The following is a 15,490-nucleotide window of genomic DNA, read 5'->3' on the forward strand; positions in this document are numbered from 1 at the left end:
AAAAAGAACCAAGGAAGAGAAAGTGAATAATGAGAGCAGAAATGGGATTGTCGTACACCGACACTGCCAAGAGAATGGAGAGAAATATGTGCATGGACAAGAAAAGGTTTTGGCATTCATTGCCATAGTCATAAATTGTGCTGCTGAAATAGAGGGGAAGTCGGAAAGAATCAATACTGTGCTGGACGCTGCCGGGAGATACTTGAACGTTGTGGACATATCTGGGGAAAATCTAGATGTTACGCTACGTGGAGGATTTACATCAACTCAGACAACTGGGTCTGGTTATAGAAAGGGCAATGTCGTGAACGGGATTACTGTGGGTGTGTAATGTAAACTGTGAAGTTCTTATATTCCAGAGGGTGGCGGTAATGCAATTTTCACGGTGTGCCAACCGCCATAAAACAGGACGAAGAAAAAGAGAAGAAGAAGAAGAAGAAGAAGAAGAAGAAGAAGAAGAAGAAGAAGAAGGCGTTGTTTGCGTTTCTTGTACTTTGCGGAAATGAAACAACGAGTTACGGTTAGCTCGATATTTTCGCACGTAAACAGAAATAAGATTGCAGCTGAAGGGTGATGTATGTGAGTCATTATGGAATAATGTAGGAGTCAATCGCTGTGCTGTGTTCACTTCTGCTTTGAAGACAGCAGTGACAGTCATTCGGTCGTCAGTGCCTGTCAGGTAACTACATTAATTTAACAAAGCAACCAAGATAGCCGTGTGACTCATCCATGGCAAGCTGTTACCAGGTAGCGTTAACTCGTTTCCATAATGTCTAACACTTTTAGCTCATTTTAATTATCAACCTTTTTCACGGTTTGCCAACCGCCATAAAACAGGACGAAGAAAAAGGGACGAAGAAGAAGAAGAAAAGGCGTTGTTTGCGTTTCTTGTACTTTGCGGAAATGAAACAACGAGTTACGGTTAGCTCGATATTTTCGCACGTAAACAGAAATAAGATTGCAGCTGAAGGGTGATGTGTGTGAGTCATTATGGAATAATGTAGGAGTCAATCGCTGTGCTGTGTTCACTTCTGCTTTGAAGACAGCGGTGACAGTCATTCGGTCGTCAGTGCCTGTCAGGTAACTACATTAATTTAACAAAGCAACCAAGATAGCCGTGTGACTCATCCATGGCAAGCTGTTACCAGGTAGTGTTAACTCGTTTCCATAATGTCTAACACTTTTAGCTCATTTTAATTATCAACCTTGGCCAACATAACTTAGATTGTCTTATCGCATTGAATAACAAACACCGTTAGCTTGCCAACCAATCTACCATCTGGCAGGTACTTTAAATCAAACCTGTACAATCAGCAAAATGTAGAGCTGACTCTGGCTAGTTAAGACAGGTCAGCAGGTTGTAGTAGTTAGTAGCTGGGTTCAGTTTATTAAAGTCAGTGTTTGTTTAATTCTTAGATTTCACCCCTTCTGGATGTCTGTTTTTGATGCTGAATTTGAAGTTTTTGTGAGTGAATTGACCTAACACGTTTTTTGATACTCCATTGATCCCTGTTGAGACTCTTTTTTTTTAATGTGTCCTCAAATTGAAAATAAAAATGATAACAATAACGTTACAACCCCAAGGGCTATATCCACTTACCTGTGGTTAATTGACTCAAAGTTGTTTATAACCGTTATTGTATTTAGGAAGATTCGGGCAATTTGTGTTACAGGTATCACATTTGTTTTTCAAATGGTGGGTATTGTGCTGTGGAATGTCAGTCCAAATACAACTTTTTAAGATGTTATCACTAAACCGAAATTGCCAATTGTTAAAGCTGAAATCTGTGATTTCCCTGGTCTGGCCCTTCCCCTGGCAGTGAAAACTACAAACAAGGTGTAGCAGCCATTGTTGCACGTGCACCGTCAGCTCAGCAATAAACTGTTCCCACCCTTGTAACAATGGCATTGTCAGACCAAAGCTAAAAGCAGGCAATGTAATATATGAAAAACTAGAATTAGTAGATTACCTGTCCAACAGAAGCATCGCCACACCGCCACCATGTTTCAGTCCCTTTTTCCTGTTTGAGTGGGATTATGTTTGCTGGTGCACCAGCAGTGTTCATCCTACCCAGTTAAAAATGTCAACAGCAGCATATGGAGAATTTCTCCAACCATGGTTAAGATGTCAGTTAATATTATGTAACCTGACTCAATGGTCTAGATGGCTAAAATAACTTATTAGTAGAGAAAAATCTCGGATTTCAGCTTTAACATCTTCAGAAAGCTCTGACATCACAATTGAAAATAACCTTATCAGGTGGGAATGCATGCCTTTGGTTGGTATGCATTATATTAGTAACACACTGAACTTTCCATAGGCCATTTTTAATATTTTTTTAATCTCATTTTAATGTTTAGGCATTTTTTTGAGGAAATAGCCCACTGCAAAATATCTACAATCTTTTAAGTTTTTACAGGGGTCGTAGCATAGCTATTTTGTAGAGGTTTGTGACTCTTCCCAGTAGCCTACAGGTTCTTCTACTCTTTAAAGCTTGCATGAATGATTTGAATGGAAAGACCCTCCTTATAACACTGAATTCAGCTCCTTAGTGTTGTTTGTAGCTTGTTTTTCTTTGAAGCAGAGCACTGTTTGAATTTTCCTGTTATGTAATTAGCTAGGTTGCTGACTAATGAGCAGCATCTGTTTGTGAAAGCCACCTCACATTGTCTGTGGCTAATGTATGGATAGACTAAAGTTGTGATATACCAAAAGAGTATTAATGAACAATGTGATTCAACCACAACTCTCTTGAGTTGTAAGAGAGTTGGCCTGATGTTGTGAAATTTAGCTACTGACTGCTGAATACTGCTTACAGATGATAAGTAGCCACTATTCGTTGTCATACTTTCCTCACCACTACTGTCTTCTTAATCCTCTCTGCCTCTGCCTCTTCCAGGTTGATGTTCAGATGAGGAGGTGCTGCTGAAGTGCTCCTGTGCATTACCCTCTGTTGCCATGGCAACAACCTATTTACTCCCATTTCTTCTCCTAATTTCTCTGTCCTCCTTCTCTCTACTCCTTCTAACCCTTCTCCCCTTTGTTGCCCCCTCTTTTCTCTCGTTCTCCTCCCCTCCCTTGCCATCCCCCTGTGGCCCGGGCCAGTCCTGGGCAGTCCAGCTCCACGCTGGCCCAAATGTTGGAGAGGATGGGGAGCATAGCTCTGTGGATCTGGACCTGAGAGCCAACAAGGTGAAGTACTTAATTAACTTTGTGCCTTATATGGATGGGGGAGTTTCACAAACTAATAATCTTAATGCAAGTGTCATGCTAGGTGACATCCAAATACACTAGTTAATTACATTCAAACAGTGCCTGTTAGGCTTGTCATTGGCTACATAGTAAAAGCTATTTCATGTTTAGAATATATAGTTATGTATCTTTCAGTGAAAAGTTATGACTACAGTGCCTTGCAAAAATATTTAATCCCCTTGACAGTCATCGCTAATTTCTGGATTATGAAAGATACTCGCATCTGTTCCTGAACAATATTATTTTTGTGAACCCTTAAGCTCTAACAGCATGTTCCCAAAGCCAAAATAAGTTATGTTTCACTGACTTTTTGTAAATAAAAACTAAAATATAGTTCTTGCATAAGTATTCAACCCCCACACATCAATACTTTGTAGAGTACCCTTTTGCTGCAATAACAGCCATGATTCTCTTGATGTAAGTATGTACAAGCTTTGCACATTCTTCTGGAGTAATTTTTCCCCATTCTTCATGGCAGAATTTGTACAGGTCTTGCAGGTTGGTGGGATGGCACCTCTGGACTGTGATTTTCAGTTTGTGCCACAGATTTTCAGTGGGGTTGATGTCCGGACTTTGGCCTGGCCACTCCAAAATGTTCACCTTTTTGTTGCTGAGCCATGCAATTGTTGCTTTAGCATTGTGCTTAGGATCATTGTCCTGCTGGAAGGTTACCTTCTCCCAAGCTTCAGTTTTATGGCAGACTACAACAGGTTTTCTTCCAATATTTCCCTGTATTTAGTTCCATCCATTCTTCCCTCAATTTGAACAAGGTTCCCAGTGCCTGCAGATGAAAAGCAATGAAGAGTGGCCACTCTTTTCTATAGGGAGGGTGTTTTTTAGGGCATTAGCAGTATTAGGTTTGTGCCACACATAACGCTTGAGTTCTGGCCAAAAAGCTCAACTTTCATCTCATCTAACCACAAAACCTTTACCCATATCCTAACTGGATCTCTCTCATGCTTGGTAGCAAACTCAAAGCATGCTTTTATATGCATAGTTTTGAGCAACAGCTTCTTTCTTGCCACCCTCCCAAACAGGCCAGATATATGGAGAGCCCATGATATGGTTGACTCATGCACATTTACTCCAATTTCAGCCACTGACCTCTGGAGCTACTTCAAAGTGATTGCAGGATCGTCTGTGGCTTTCCTCACCAGCCCATGTCTTGCTCAGACACTTACAGTTGTGCTTGAAAGTTTGTGAACCCTTTAGAATTTTCTATATTTCTGCTTAAATATGACCTAAACCATCATCAGATTTTCACACAAGTCCTAAAAGTAGATAAAGAGAACCCAATTAAACAAATGAGACAAAAATATTATACTTGGTCATTTATTTATTGAGGAAAATGATCCAATATTGCATGAGTGGCAAAAGTATGTGAACCTTTGCTTTCAGTAGCTGGTGTGACCCCCCGTGCAGCAATAACTGCAACTAAATGTTTCTGGTAACTTGATCAGTCCTTCACATCGGCTTGGAGGAATTTCAGCCTATTCCTCCGTACAGAACAGCGTCAACTCTGGGATGTTGGTGGGTTTCCTCACATGAACTGCTCACTTCAGGTCCTTCCACAACATTTCAGTTGGATTAAGGCCAGGACTTTGACTTGGCCATTCCAAAACATTAACTTTATTCTTCTTTAACCATTCTTTGGTAGAACGACTTGTGTGCTTAGGGTCATTGTCTTGCTGCATGACCCATGTTCTCTTGAGATTCAGTTCACGGACAGATGTCCTGACACTTTCCTTGAGAATTTGCTGGTATAATTCAGAATTCATTGTTCCATCAATGATGGTAAGCCGTCCTGGCCCAGATGCAGCAAACCAGGCCCAAACCATGATACTACCACCACCATGTTTCACAGATGGGATAAGGTTCTTATGCTGGAATGCAGTGTTTTACTTTCTCCAATCATAACGCTACTCATTTAAACCAAAAAGTTCTATGTTGGTCTCATCCGTCCACAAAACATTTTTCCAATGGCTTTCTGGCTTGTCCACATGATCTTTAGCAAACTGCAGATGGGCAGCAATGTTCTTTTTGGAGAGCAGTGGCTTTCTCCTTGCATTTCAGCGTCATGAACATTAACGTTACCCAATGTGAGAGAGGCCTTTAGTTGCTTAGAAGTTACCCTGGGTTCCTTTGTGACCTGGCCGGCTATTACACGCCTTGCTCTTGGAGTGATCTTTGATGGTCGACCACTCCTGGGGAGGGTAACAATGGTATTGAATTTCCTCCATTTGTACACAATCTGTTTGACTGTGAATTGGTGGAGTCCAAACTCTTGAGAGATGGTTTTGTCACCTTTTCCAGCCTGATGAGCATCAACAACGCATTTTCTGAGGTCCTCAGAACTCTCCTTTGTTCTTGCCATGATACACTTCCACAAAGATGTGTTATGAAGATCAGAGTTTGATAGCTCCCTGTTCTTTAAATAAAACAGGGCGCCATTTCACACGATTGTCATCCCATTGATTTAAAACACCTGACTCTAATTTCACCTTTAAATTAACTGCTAATCCTGGAGGTTAATATACTTTTGCCACTCACAGATATGTAATATTGGATAATTTTCCTCAATAAATAAATTACCAAGTATATTTTGTCTCATTTGTTTAATTGGGTTCTCTTTATCTACTTTTAGGACTTGTGTGAAAATCTGACGATGTTTTAGGTCATATTTATACAGAAATATAGAACATTCTAAAGGGTTAACAAACTTTCAAGCACCACTGTAGCTTTGGGGGACGGCCTGTCCCACAAAGCGTCTAGGTGGTGTGATACAGCTTCCACTTTCTGACAATGGATCCAACAGTTTTCTGTGGGACATCCAAACACTTGAATATTGTTTTGTATCCCTTTCCCACCTTCTGCATCTTAATCACTATTCTGTCCTACGTGTTTGTGTCCATGTATAAACAGGCCGACAGATAGCCAACATGAAGAATCCCAAAGAAATACAGAGTCCCGGTCCAAGTTGAGGAACTTTACTGAAGAACTTTGAGAATTCAACCTTTTTTTTAAAACTGTATAGGGGGGCAATACAGAGAAAGAATGTTTCAATAAACATTGCATAAATTATAAAATGTTATCACATGTCTATGACATAACTACATAACACATGTAAATAACTGCACATGACTGCATGTAAATAATAATTGTAGGCTACATAACCATGTAAATAGCTGTACGTAACCTAGGAATTACGAAATCACACATGACTTATGAATGACTTATGAACTAATTGTAAATAATGTATGTATAACATAGCTCAGTATGCTATAATATAGGCGGAATACGGGCAGACAGAATAACGTGACATTTCTACCACGGAGCTGACACAGCTAACTAGCAACCGAAAGCCTGGCTGGCTAACTAGCTAACAGAAAATGGGAGAAGCTGACGTTACACATAGCTATTTTCATATTAACATGAATACAACGACGTTCTTATGACGGACATCATCAATCACTTAAATAATGTCGCAACTGAACTTACAGACGATGCTGTCCAAGGCACAAATGTAGATAGAAGCAATAAACACAGGAGCTGGGCAAACATGAAACTCCGCATGGAAAGCTGGACTGTACTGTTACCATGACTATAAGGCAGCAAACTATTTCCTGAATTAAAGTCACGTGAGGAAGGCTAGAGGGAGCAAATAAACTTCAAAATAAAAGTACTCTTCTCACATTCTAATGAAGTAACGTCACACTCCCCGCCTGGTATAATTACTATACCACTACCTTAAACTAACATGAGGAGCATGTCCGGACAACACAAACTAACTCAGTCCATATCCTCAGCAGGCATGAGTAGGACTGTCTCGGAGACAGGCCTGAGGAAGGTCTTTGTAGATCCATATTTTGTGACCTTGAGCTCAATCTTCCTGACCTTTCCATCCTGGCCAGGGAATGTCTTTGTAACAAGAGCCAGGGGCCACTCGTTCCTCGTCACTTGATTGTCCTTCAGCAACACTAGGTCGCCCTCCTTGGCGTTAGGACGCATGTCCTACCACTTGCTGCAACTTTGGAGTGTGGGGAGGTACTCACGCCTCCATCGGTGCCAAAAGGTGTTGGCGAGATGTTGCACCTGCCTCCACTGCTGGCGGTGGAGATCCTTGCTGTCGAAGGTCCCCGGAGGGGGAGGGAGAGTACACACCTTTTGCGTCAGTAGTAAAGCGGGGGTCAGGAGGAAGGGAGATTCTGGGTCCAAGGAGATTGGTGCGAGGGGCCTGGCGTTGATGATTGCCGTAACTTCTGCCATTAAGGTAGACAACACCTCATGAGTAAGGCGTGATTGGCTGGTTTCCCTGAGCATGGAGTCAAGAATACGTCTGGAGACTCCAATCATACGCTCCCAGGCTCCTCCCATATGGGAGGAATGAGGAGGGTTAAAGATCCATGAACACCCTTCCTCACCCAAGTACTTCCTGACGCTGGGCTCTTCGGGATCTGTGAGGAGCATATGCAACTCCTTGCAGGCGCCTGTAAAGTTTGTACCACAGTCAAAACGAATCTGCTTCGCAGGGCCTCTCAGTGCAAAGAATCGTCGTAAGGCATTGATGGAACTTGATGTATCCATCGATTCGATGAGTTCGATGTGCACGGCACGTGTGCTCATGCACGTCGATTGCTGCATGCTTGAGCCTTCCCCCTATCCTCAGAAGACCATCTTCATCCACGTAGGGGTCCAGCTTCCTTAGAGGACTGTGTTTGGGAATACTTTTCCCAGCAGCCAAGCAGGTGAACTCTTCTCTGTAGGTCTCTCTTTGCACACAGCTGATGATGAGAGTCTCTGACATTGATAGCTGTTCCGCCGTGCAAGGCTTTGTGGGACCGGTACAGGTTTTGAGGTTGTCTTCCACAGCAGCTTTTTTGAGCTCCAAGATGCGGGTTAGGGATGCGATAGCTCGCACAAGAGACTTCCATGAGGAGAACCGCTCAAAGTGATGAGATCCCAGGTTAGCTGGAGGGACGGAGAGAGTCGTGGCATGAGAACGCACCTCACTGTCAGAATCCGGGTCGACGAGTTCGTGAGGCTCCTCTTCAGGAGTGTGAACTCCGTCAGGCAGGGACAGGAAAGGGGGTCCTGTGAGCGATGTAGTGTTTGTTAGCTCGGCGGCAGGTACCGATTGGGTAGCATGATCCGCTGGGTTTTGAGCTGTGTGGACGTAGCTCCACTGTTCTGGTTTGGTGAACTTCCTGATTCGCTGCACTCTGTTGCAGACGTACAAATAGAACCGCCTGGTCTGGTTGTATATGTACCCTAAGACAACTTTGCTGTCTGTGTAGAACCGCATCGTGTCTACACTGATGTCCAACTCCCTCTCCACCAGCTCTGCCATTTCCACTGCCAGCACAGCGGCACCAAGCTCCAGTCTTGGGATAGTATGAGCGGACGGAGGCGCCAGTTTCGCCTTTCCCAGGACAAAACCGACATGACACTCTCCATCACTGTCGATCACCTTGACGTAAGCTACCGCGGCGATAGCCTTCACTGAAGCGTCAGAGAAGACGTGGAGCTCATTCCTTTGCGCGATAGATAGGGTGGTGGGAGTGTAGGCTCTTGGTATCCTGATGTCTTTCAGGTCTTGTAATGAATCTTTCCACATCCTCCATTCTGCTTCCTTTTTATCTGGTAGAGGTGTCCCAGTCGAGAGCTGCATTGCAGGTGAGTTCTTGCAGCAGAAACTTTCCCTGAATGACGACTGGAGCGACGAGACCGAGGGGGTCAAACAAGCTGTTCACCGTGGCTAGAGCACCTCTGCGGGTGAAGGGCTTCTCTGTGGCCGTTGTTCTGAAGGTGAAGATGTCGTGCTTGAGTTCCCAGCTGAGTCCCAGGCTGCGTTGGATGAGGGTGGAGTTGTCGTCGAAGTCCAAGTTTTGCAGTCCCTTCGCATGGTCTTCTGGAGGGAAGGCCTCCAGGACATCAGAACTGTTTGACGCTATCTTATGGAGTCTCAGGTTTGAGGCAGCAAGCATCTCCTGTGTCCTTTTCAACAGGTCGATGGCTTCTGTGGCTGACGGGAGCGACTTGAGGCCGTCGTCGACGTAGAAGTCGTGTTCCACGAAGTGCTTGGCATCCATTCCGTGTTCCCTGGAGCCATGTTCTGCTGCTCGGTGAAGTCCATAGATGGCGACAGCTGGGGATGGTGAGTTGCCGAATACGTGGACTTTCATGCGATACTTGACAACCTCTTGGTTGGGGTCGTTGTTGTTGAACCACAGGAAACGCAGGAAATCCCTGTTGTCTTCTCGAACGACGAAGCTGTGAAACATCTGCTCGATGTCTGCTATGACAGCCCCTGTTTCTCTTCAGAAGCGCATCAAGACTCCCAGCAAGCTGTTGTTCAGATCTGGGCCGGTAAGTAGCACATCGTTCAGGGAGATGCTGTGATGTTGAGGGCTGGAGTCGAAGACAACCCTGATCTCGTCTGGCTTTTGAGGGTGGTAGACGCCGAAGATAGGTAAGTACCAGCACTCACTTCCCTCCGGTAGTGGTGGGGCCAACTCAGCCTGGTCGTAATCAAAGATGTTTTGCATGAAGGTGACGAAGTCGGCTTTCGTCTTAGGCTTTCTTTCCAGGGTGCGGCGGAGAGAGGTAAGTCTGCTGAGAGCTTGGTCTCGATTGTTCGGGAGCCGTCGATGAGGGGATCGGAACGGGAGAGGCGCCACCCAGCTGTTGGTGTCGTCCATCACCATCTCTCTGTCCATGAACTCCAGGAACAGACGATCTTCAATGGAAAGCCCCACTTTGTCGTCATCTTTAGTACTCTGGAAGATAGTGCTGCCTAGGCTGCAGTCATCAGGGACTGGGGTGTCATGTTTGACGCTGTAAGGAGGAGAGGCGCTGTTCTGTGCTTTGGAGCTGAACCTTTCCTTGACCTGGAGACGGTTGGGGCACAGAGTGAGGAGAGATGGCCTTCCGTTTTCGAGCACGCTGGTGCGATAGGAAGTCACAGCTGCTGGCTTGTGGGCTGAACCCAGGCACACGTCCCCTATAAACCACCCAACCCAGGTCTAGACGTTGGGCATGGGGGCGCTGGGAGGACCATTGCGTTGCTCCCTGACTTTATGGACCTGAAGGATGTCGCATCCCAGAAGTATCAGGATCTGGGTTTCAGGGTCCAGGCGAGGGATTCTGCGAGCGATGGACTTCAGGTGGCTGTGGTGCTGTGCAGCTTCTGGGGTCGGGATTTCTGTCCGATCGTCAGGCATATGGTTGCACTCGATAAGTGTTGGAAGCACCACACTTATTTTTCCATCCAATGACTCCGCCAAGAACCCTGTGGCTCTTCTTCCAGATGTCTCGGTGACTCCTGCACATGTGCGCAGGGTGTACGGTGAGTCTGAACCTCTGATTTGGAAGAGGTCGAAGAATTCAGATCTTGCCAGAGATCTATTGCTCTGGTCATCCAGGACGATGTAGACGTTAGTAGCTCTGTCTGGGTGTGCTTTGGGGTATACCTTCACCAGGCAGATTTTGGCACAGGATCTGAGGCTTTGGCCTCTGCCACAGACTTCTGTGCATTTAGAGGTGACTGCTGGTGGAGGCGCCTCCTCTTCACTCTCCCCGCCATGCTCTGAGGTGGGGTCCTTGTCTTTTTTGTCCCATGGAGGAGGTCCAGGGTGGAGTGCCGCTATGTGGTCATCGCTCTCGCATTCGCTGCACTTCAAAGTTGCCTTACAGTTCTTCGCCAGGTGAGTTGTGGAGGAGCAACACCTGTAGCAGGCACCATTCTCTTTCAGAAAGGCTTTGCGCTCCTCAAGAGGCTTGCTTCGAAAACCCCGACATTTCTTTAGAGGATGGGGCTTCTGATGGATGGGACATTGTTTCCCAATGTCGCCAGGCTTGCTGCTCGAACTGTGTGACTGAGAAGCTGAGCGGTTTGTTGAGACCTCTGTCTTGTGGGTGGAGACATGCCTTTTGGCGTGTCTTGATTCCTTTTCTGATCGCTCATGTTTTGAGGACCCTGAGGAGGACTTGTTGGAAGTTTTCAAGGGAGCTGAAGGGAGAGTAAAGCTGGGGTCGTTTCTTCTGCGTGCCTCGCTGCAGATAAAGCCTGCGAAGAAGGTGAACGGGGGGAAAGAGACATGGTGCTGCTCTTTGTACTGGGAACCTTTAGTTATCCACCTCTCTTGTAGACTGTGTGGCAGCTTCTCAACGATCGGGTTGACACCCCTGGCGGTGTCCAGGTACGAGAGCCCCGGCAGGTAGCCCTCATACTTAGCAGAGTCTAACTCCATCAGCAGGTTCCCAGTTCCCTCAACTTTACGGGGTCTTTCTGAGAGATTTTTGGAAAGTTCTCTATCCTCTCAAAGAGCGCTCTCTCGATCACTTCAGGGGAGCCATAGCACTCTTCTAGGCGTTCCCAGACAAGTTGTAGGCCCACTACAGGGTTGGCGACATGCACAGAGCGAATCCTTGTAACGTGCTCTGAGGACATTTTTCCTAACCACTTTGTCAAGAGGTCGAGCTCCTCGCTGGCAGTTAAGTTCAGTCCTTCAATGGCGTTGAAGAAAGAGGACTTCCACGCCCAATAATTTTCTGGGCGCTCGTTGAACTGGATGAGACCAGAATTCACAAGCTCTCGGCGCACCAAGTACCTCGCAATGTCATTCATACCAGTCGTGTCATCATGATGTGGCTGCGGTGAGGCTCTGAGAGGAGAGTGGTGCAGCTGAGCAGGAGGAGGCTGAGGAGGAGAGAGCTGAGCAGGATGTTGGTGATGTACTGCAGGTGTTGACCTCGTAGGTTGCTGTGCCGGAGCTGCCGGCGCTGACCTCGCAGGTTGCTGTGCCGGAGCTGCAGGCGCTGACCTCGCAGGTTGCTGTGCCAGAGCTGCAGGCACTAACCTCACAGGTTGCTGTGCTGCAGCTGGCATCGACCTCGCAGGTTGCTGTGCCGGAGCTGCTGGCATTGAACTTGCAGGTTGATGTGCTGCAGCTGGTGTTGTGGTTGCAAGTTGCTGTACTGCATGAACATCGTTCGTGGCTGAGAGGTGAGGGGCTCTGAGCGTCGTATATCGTTCAAGTTCTGGGGGCTCCTCGTAACTAGTCTGTAGCTGAGAGTGGTGTTCGACGTAGTCACGTGTGCATTGAAGGCTGTTGCTAACCGATTTGTATCGACTCTTCTCGCTTCCCTCACGATCTTTAAGTTCAGCCGCTTCTTTGAGAACTTGAGCTTCTGCTATAGCTGCCGCTACCTCCTTCTCATGCCCCAATGTTGATAACTCGGCGGCTATTTGAGCTTCTTTAACTTCAATGTCAGCTGCTAGACAAGCCTCTTCTAATTTCAGGTGAGCTGCTATACGGGCCTCCTCTACCTTTAATTCAGCTTCCCATTGACCGTAGGATGCACGTGCACGGGCAGCTTCGACTTTGGCACGAGCCCTGATTGCAGGTTTGCCAGTTGAGGAGGTTTTAGATTAGGGGTCAGGAACCTTTTTGACTGGGAGAGCCATAAAAGCCAAATATTTCTAAATATATTTCATTGAGAGCCATATAGTATTTTTAACGTATAATAAATTAAATATGTCTTACTTTTAATGCGACTTCTGGTGCTGCATGGTTTTGCTGATGGCCTTGTAGTCTGGTTCATACGTGGTGAGGTTGAGCTTCATGCAGGCGTTGAGGCTTCCATCAGTTAAATGTGAGCGTAGATTGGTCTTAATGTTCCTCATATGCGAGAATGACTGCTCACATGCATATGTAGAGCCAAACATGGTCAATACGGCAATACTCACACGCTGCATTGTGTGGTATGTCACAGGAAGCTCGTTCCAAGTTTTAAGAATCAGCTGGTCTTCAGGTTGAAGATTTTTCATTTCTGTCCACTTGTTCCCTCGCCAGCTCTGCTCGCTGTCGCGCAAGACTTTCCAACTCTCCATTAAGTGACTTGAACTTACTCATCCACATGTCTGATGCCTTCAGGTCAGCAACTTCCAGCTCAAAGTCTCCGATAGAGACCCCGGGGATGCATATCAGGTCGATTTTGTCCACTGCACACTCATGTGGATGAGTGATGAACTTGAAAAGACCAGTGCACGCACGAAATTCTCCAAAACGTGCTTTGAATGACTGCAGGAGATTGGACGTAAAGCCAGCTAGCTGCTGGAGATCCAGATGTTGAGTGGAGTCACTTGCTAAGCATGCATCTCTAAATTGTTGCAGTCTTTCAAAGTGCAGAAGACGACCTGTTTCAATGTCCCTGAGAAAGACTTCCAGCTTGCTTTCAAATGCAAACACTGCTTGTTAAAGGGATGAGATTGTATTTCCAATACCTTGCATTTTCACATTGAGCTGGTTCAGATGGCCAGTTATGTCCATGAGATAGTGAAACTGCAGGAGCCAGTCAGTGTTGTCTAGCTCAGGATGCTTGACGCCTTTCATTTCAAGAAAAGTCCGGATTTCACTCAGGCAAGCTGCAAAACGGCTGAGCACCTTCCCCCTTGACAACCAACGCACGTTGCTGTGTAAAAGCAGACCGGGATAATGATTCCCAATTTCTTCTAACAGAGCTTTAAACTGGCGATCATTTAAAGCTCGGGCAACAATAAAGTTGACCACTCGAATGACCAGCGACATCACCTCACCAAGCTCCTGGCCACACGTCTGAGCGCAAAGCGCCTCCTGGTGCAGGATGCAATGAAAACTTAGGATGGCTCTCTTTTCATGTTCACGGAGAAGCGCTACAAGTCCTTTGTTCTTCCCCAACATACAGGGTGCACCATCAGTACAGACAGAAATAAATTTATCCATCGGTAGTTTTTTTTCTTTAGCAAACTCCATGAAAGACGTGAATAAATCCTCTCCTCTTGTCCCTTTCATTGGCAAAACAGCCAAGCTTTCCTCACGCAGTGTGTCACCTGCAGTATACCTGGCAATTATACTGCACTGAGATAGATGGCTATCGTCTGTTGACTCATCTAACGCGAGAGAAAAGTATGTCCCGGCGTTTAAGTCCTTAATTTGTGTTTCCTCGACTTGATTTGCCATCATGATGCTACGATCGTGCACAGTTCTTGCTGACAGGGGCATGTCTTTTATTCGTTTGATTATCTTGTCTTTATTTGGGAAGTCATCAAACAGTTCATTGGCCACATCAAGCATCAATGTTTTGGCATACTCGCCATCTGTGAATGACTTTCCATTCCTTACTATTGCCAAAGCACCCGCAAAGCTAGCGGAATTCCCGTCACCTTGCTTGGTCCACACACGTAGTTGCTGCTGACTCGTCTGCACTCTCCGCTGTAGCTCCTCGCATGCCCTTTTCCTGCTGTCCCCCGCTGGAGATTTCCATGCAAATGAAGCATGGTGCATATCGAAGTGCCGCTTTATATTTGACCGTTTCATCGATGCAATTTTATCATTGCATATTAGACATACCGCAGATCCTGCTCTCTCCACAAATGCAAATTCCTCTGTCCACGCAGCCTGGAATGCACGGTAATCATCGTCTTTTTTTCTTTTTGCCATCTTTTCCGTTACAAGGGCTGAAGCGGATAAACTAGTTGGCTATCTGATAAAACTGATTTCTTCACCTTTACAATGACCCGGATATGCTCGCGAGCCATTGGTTCCCGACCCGACCCACGGGTGACCCGTGAAATTTATCTTCAAAACTAATTTCTGTTTACTTTAAAATGACACAGTATTATTAAGAAATATCACAAGTATTTTAAAATCAGTTCCAAACTGATTTTTTTTCAACTCAAAATTGTCTGGGAGCCATATGCCGTCACCGGAAGAGCCATATATGGCTCGCGAGCCATAGGTTCCCAACCGCTGTTTTAGATCCAGATGATGAGGCGGAATGTAGAGATGCAGCGTCAGGTGAGCGGTCCTGTTTCGTCTCCTCACCTTCAGCGTTTCCATTGGTTACGCCGTTGCCCGTCATTGTTTATTGATCCTGTTGCTGTAGTGCCCGCCGTGAAGTCGTCTTTTTACTATTCTGTCCTACGTGTTTGTGTCCACGTATAAACAGGCCGACAGATAGCCAACATGAAGAATCCCAAAGAAATACAGAGTCCCGGTCCAAGTTGAGGAACTTTACTGAAGAACTGAGAATTCAACCTTTTTTTTAAAAAGTGTATAGGGGGGCAATACGGAGAAAGAATGTTTCAATAAACGTTGCATAAATTATAAAATGTTATCACATGTCTATGACATAACACATGTAAATAACTGCACATGACTGCATGTAAAATATAATTGTAGGCCACATAACTGCATG

The 15,490-nt window shown here is 45.7% G+C and overlaps 1 protein-coding gene across 4 annotated transcripts in view; it reads left to right on the forward strand.

The window, feature by feature from the left end:
• Positions 1 to 486: 486 nt before the first annotated feature.
• pcsk7 (proprotein convertase subtilisin/kexin type 7) overlaps positions 487 to 15,490 on the forward strand; it is a 43,558-nt gene continuing 28,554 nt past the window's right edge. Inside the window, exons 1-2 of one of the 4 annotated variants that reach the window (XM_056282954.1) lie at positions 487 to 679; positions 2,901 to 3,193. In XM_056282954.1, the coding sequence (XP_056138929.1) occupies positions 2,960 to 3,193 (234 nt within the window). In that variant the 5' untranslated portion in view covers positions 487 to 679; positions 2,901 to 2,959. Of the gene's footprint in view, positions 680 to 864; positions 922 to 947; positions 1,149 to 2,900; positions 3,194 to 15,490 lie in introns of those variants that run through there. The other 3 variants (XM_056282953.1, XM_056282952.1, XM_056282955.1) reach the window with 3 other exon arrangements.

This window comes from Lampris incognitus, chromosome 7 (genome assembly GCF_029633865.1).
Source record: "Lampris incognitus isolate fLamInc1 chromosome 7, fLamInc1.hap2, whole genome shotgun sequence".
NCBI classification, from domain to species: domain Eukaryota; kingdom Metazoa; phylum Chordata; class Actinopteri; order Lampriformes; family Lampridae; genus Lampris; species Lampris incognitus.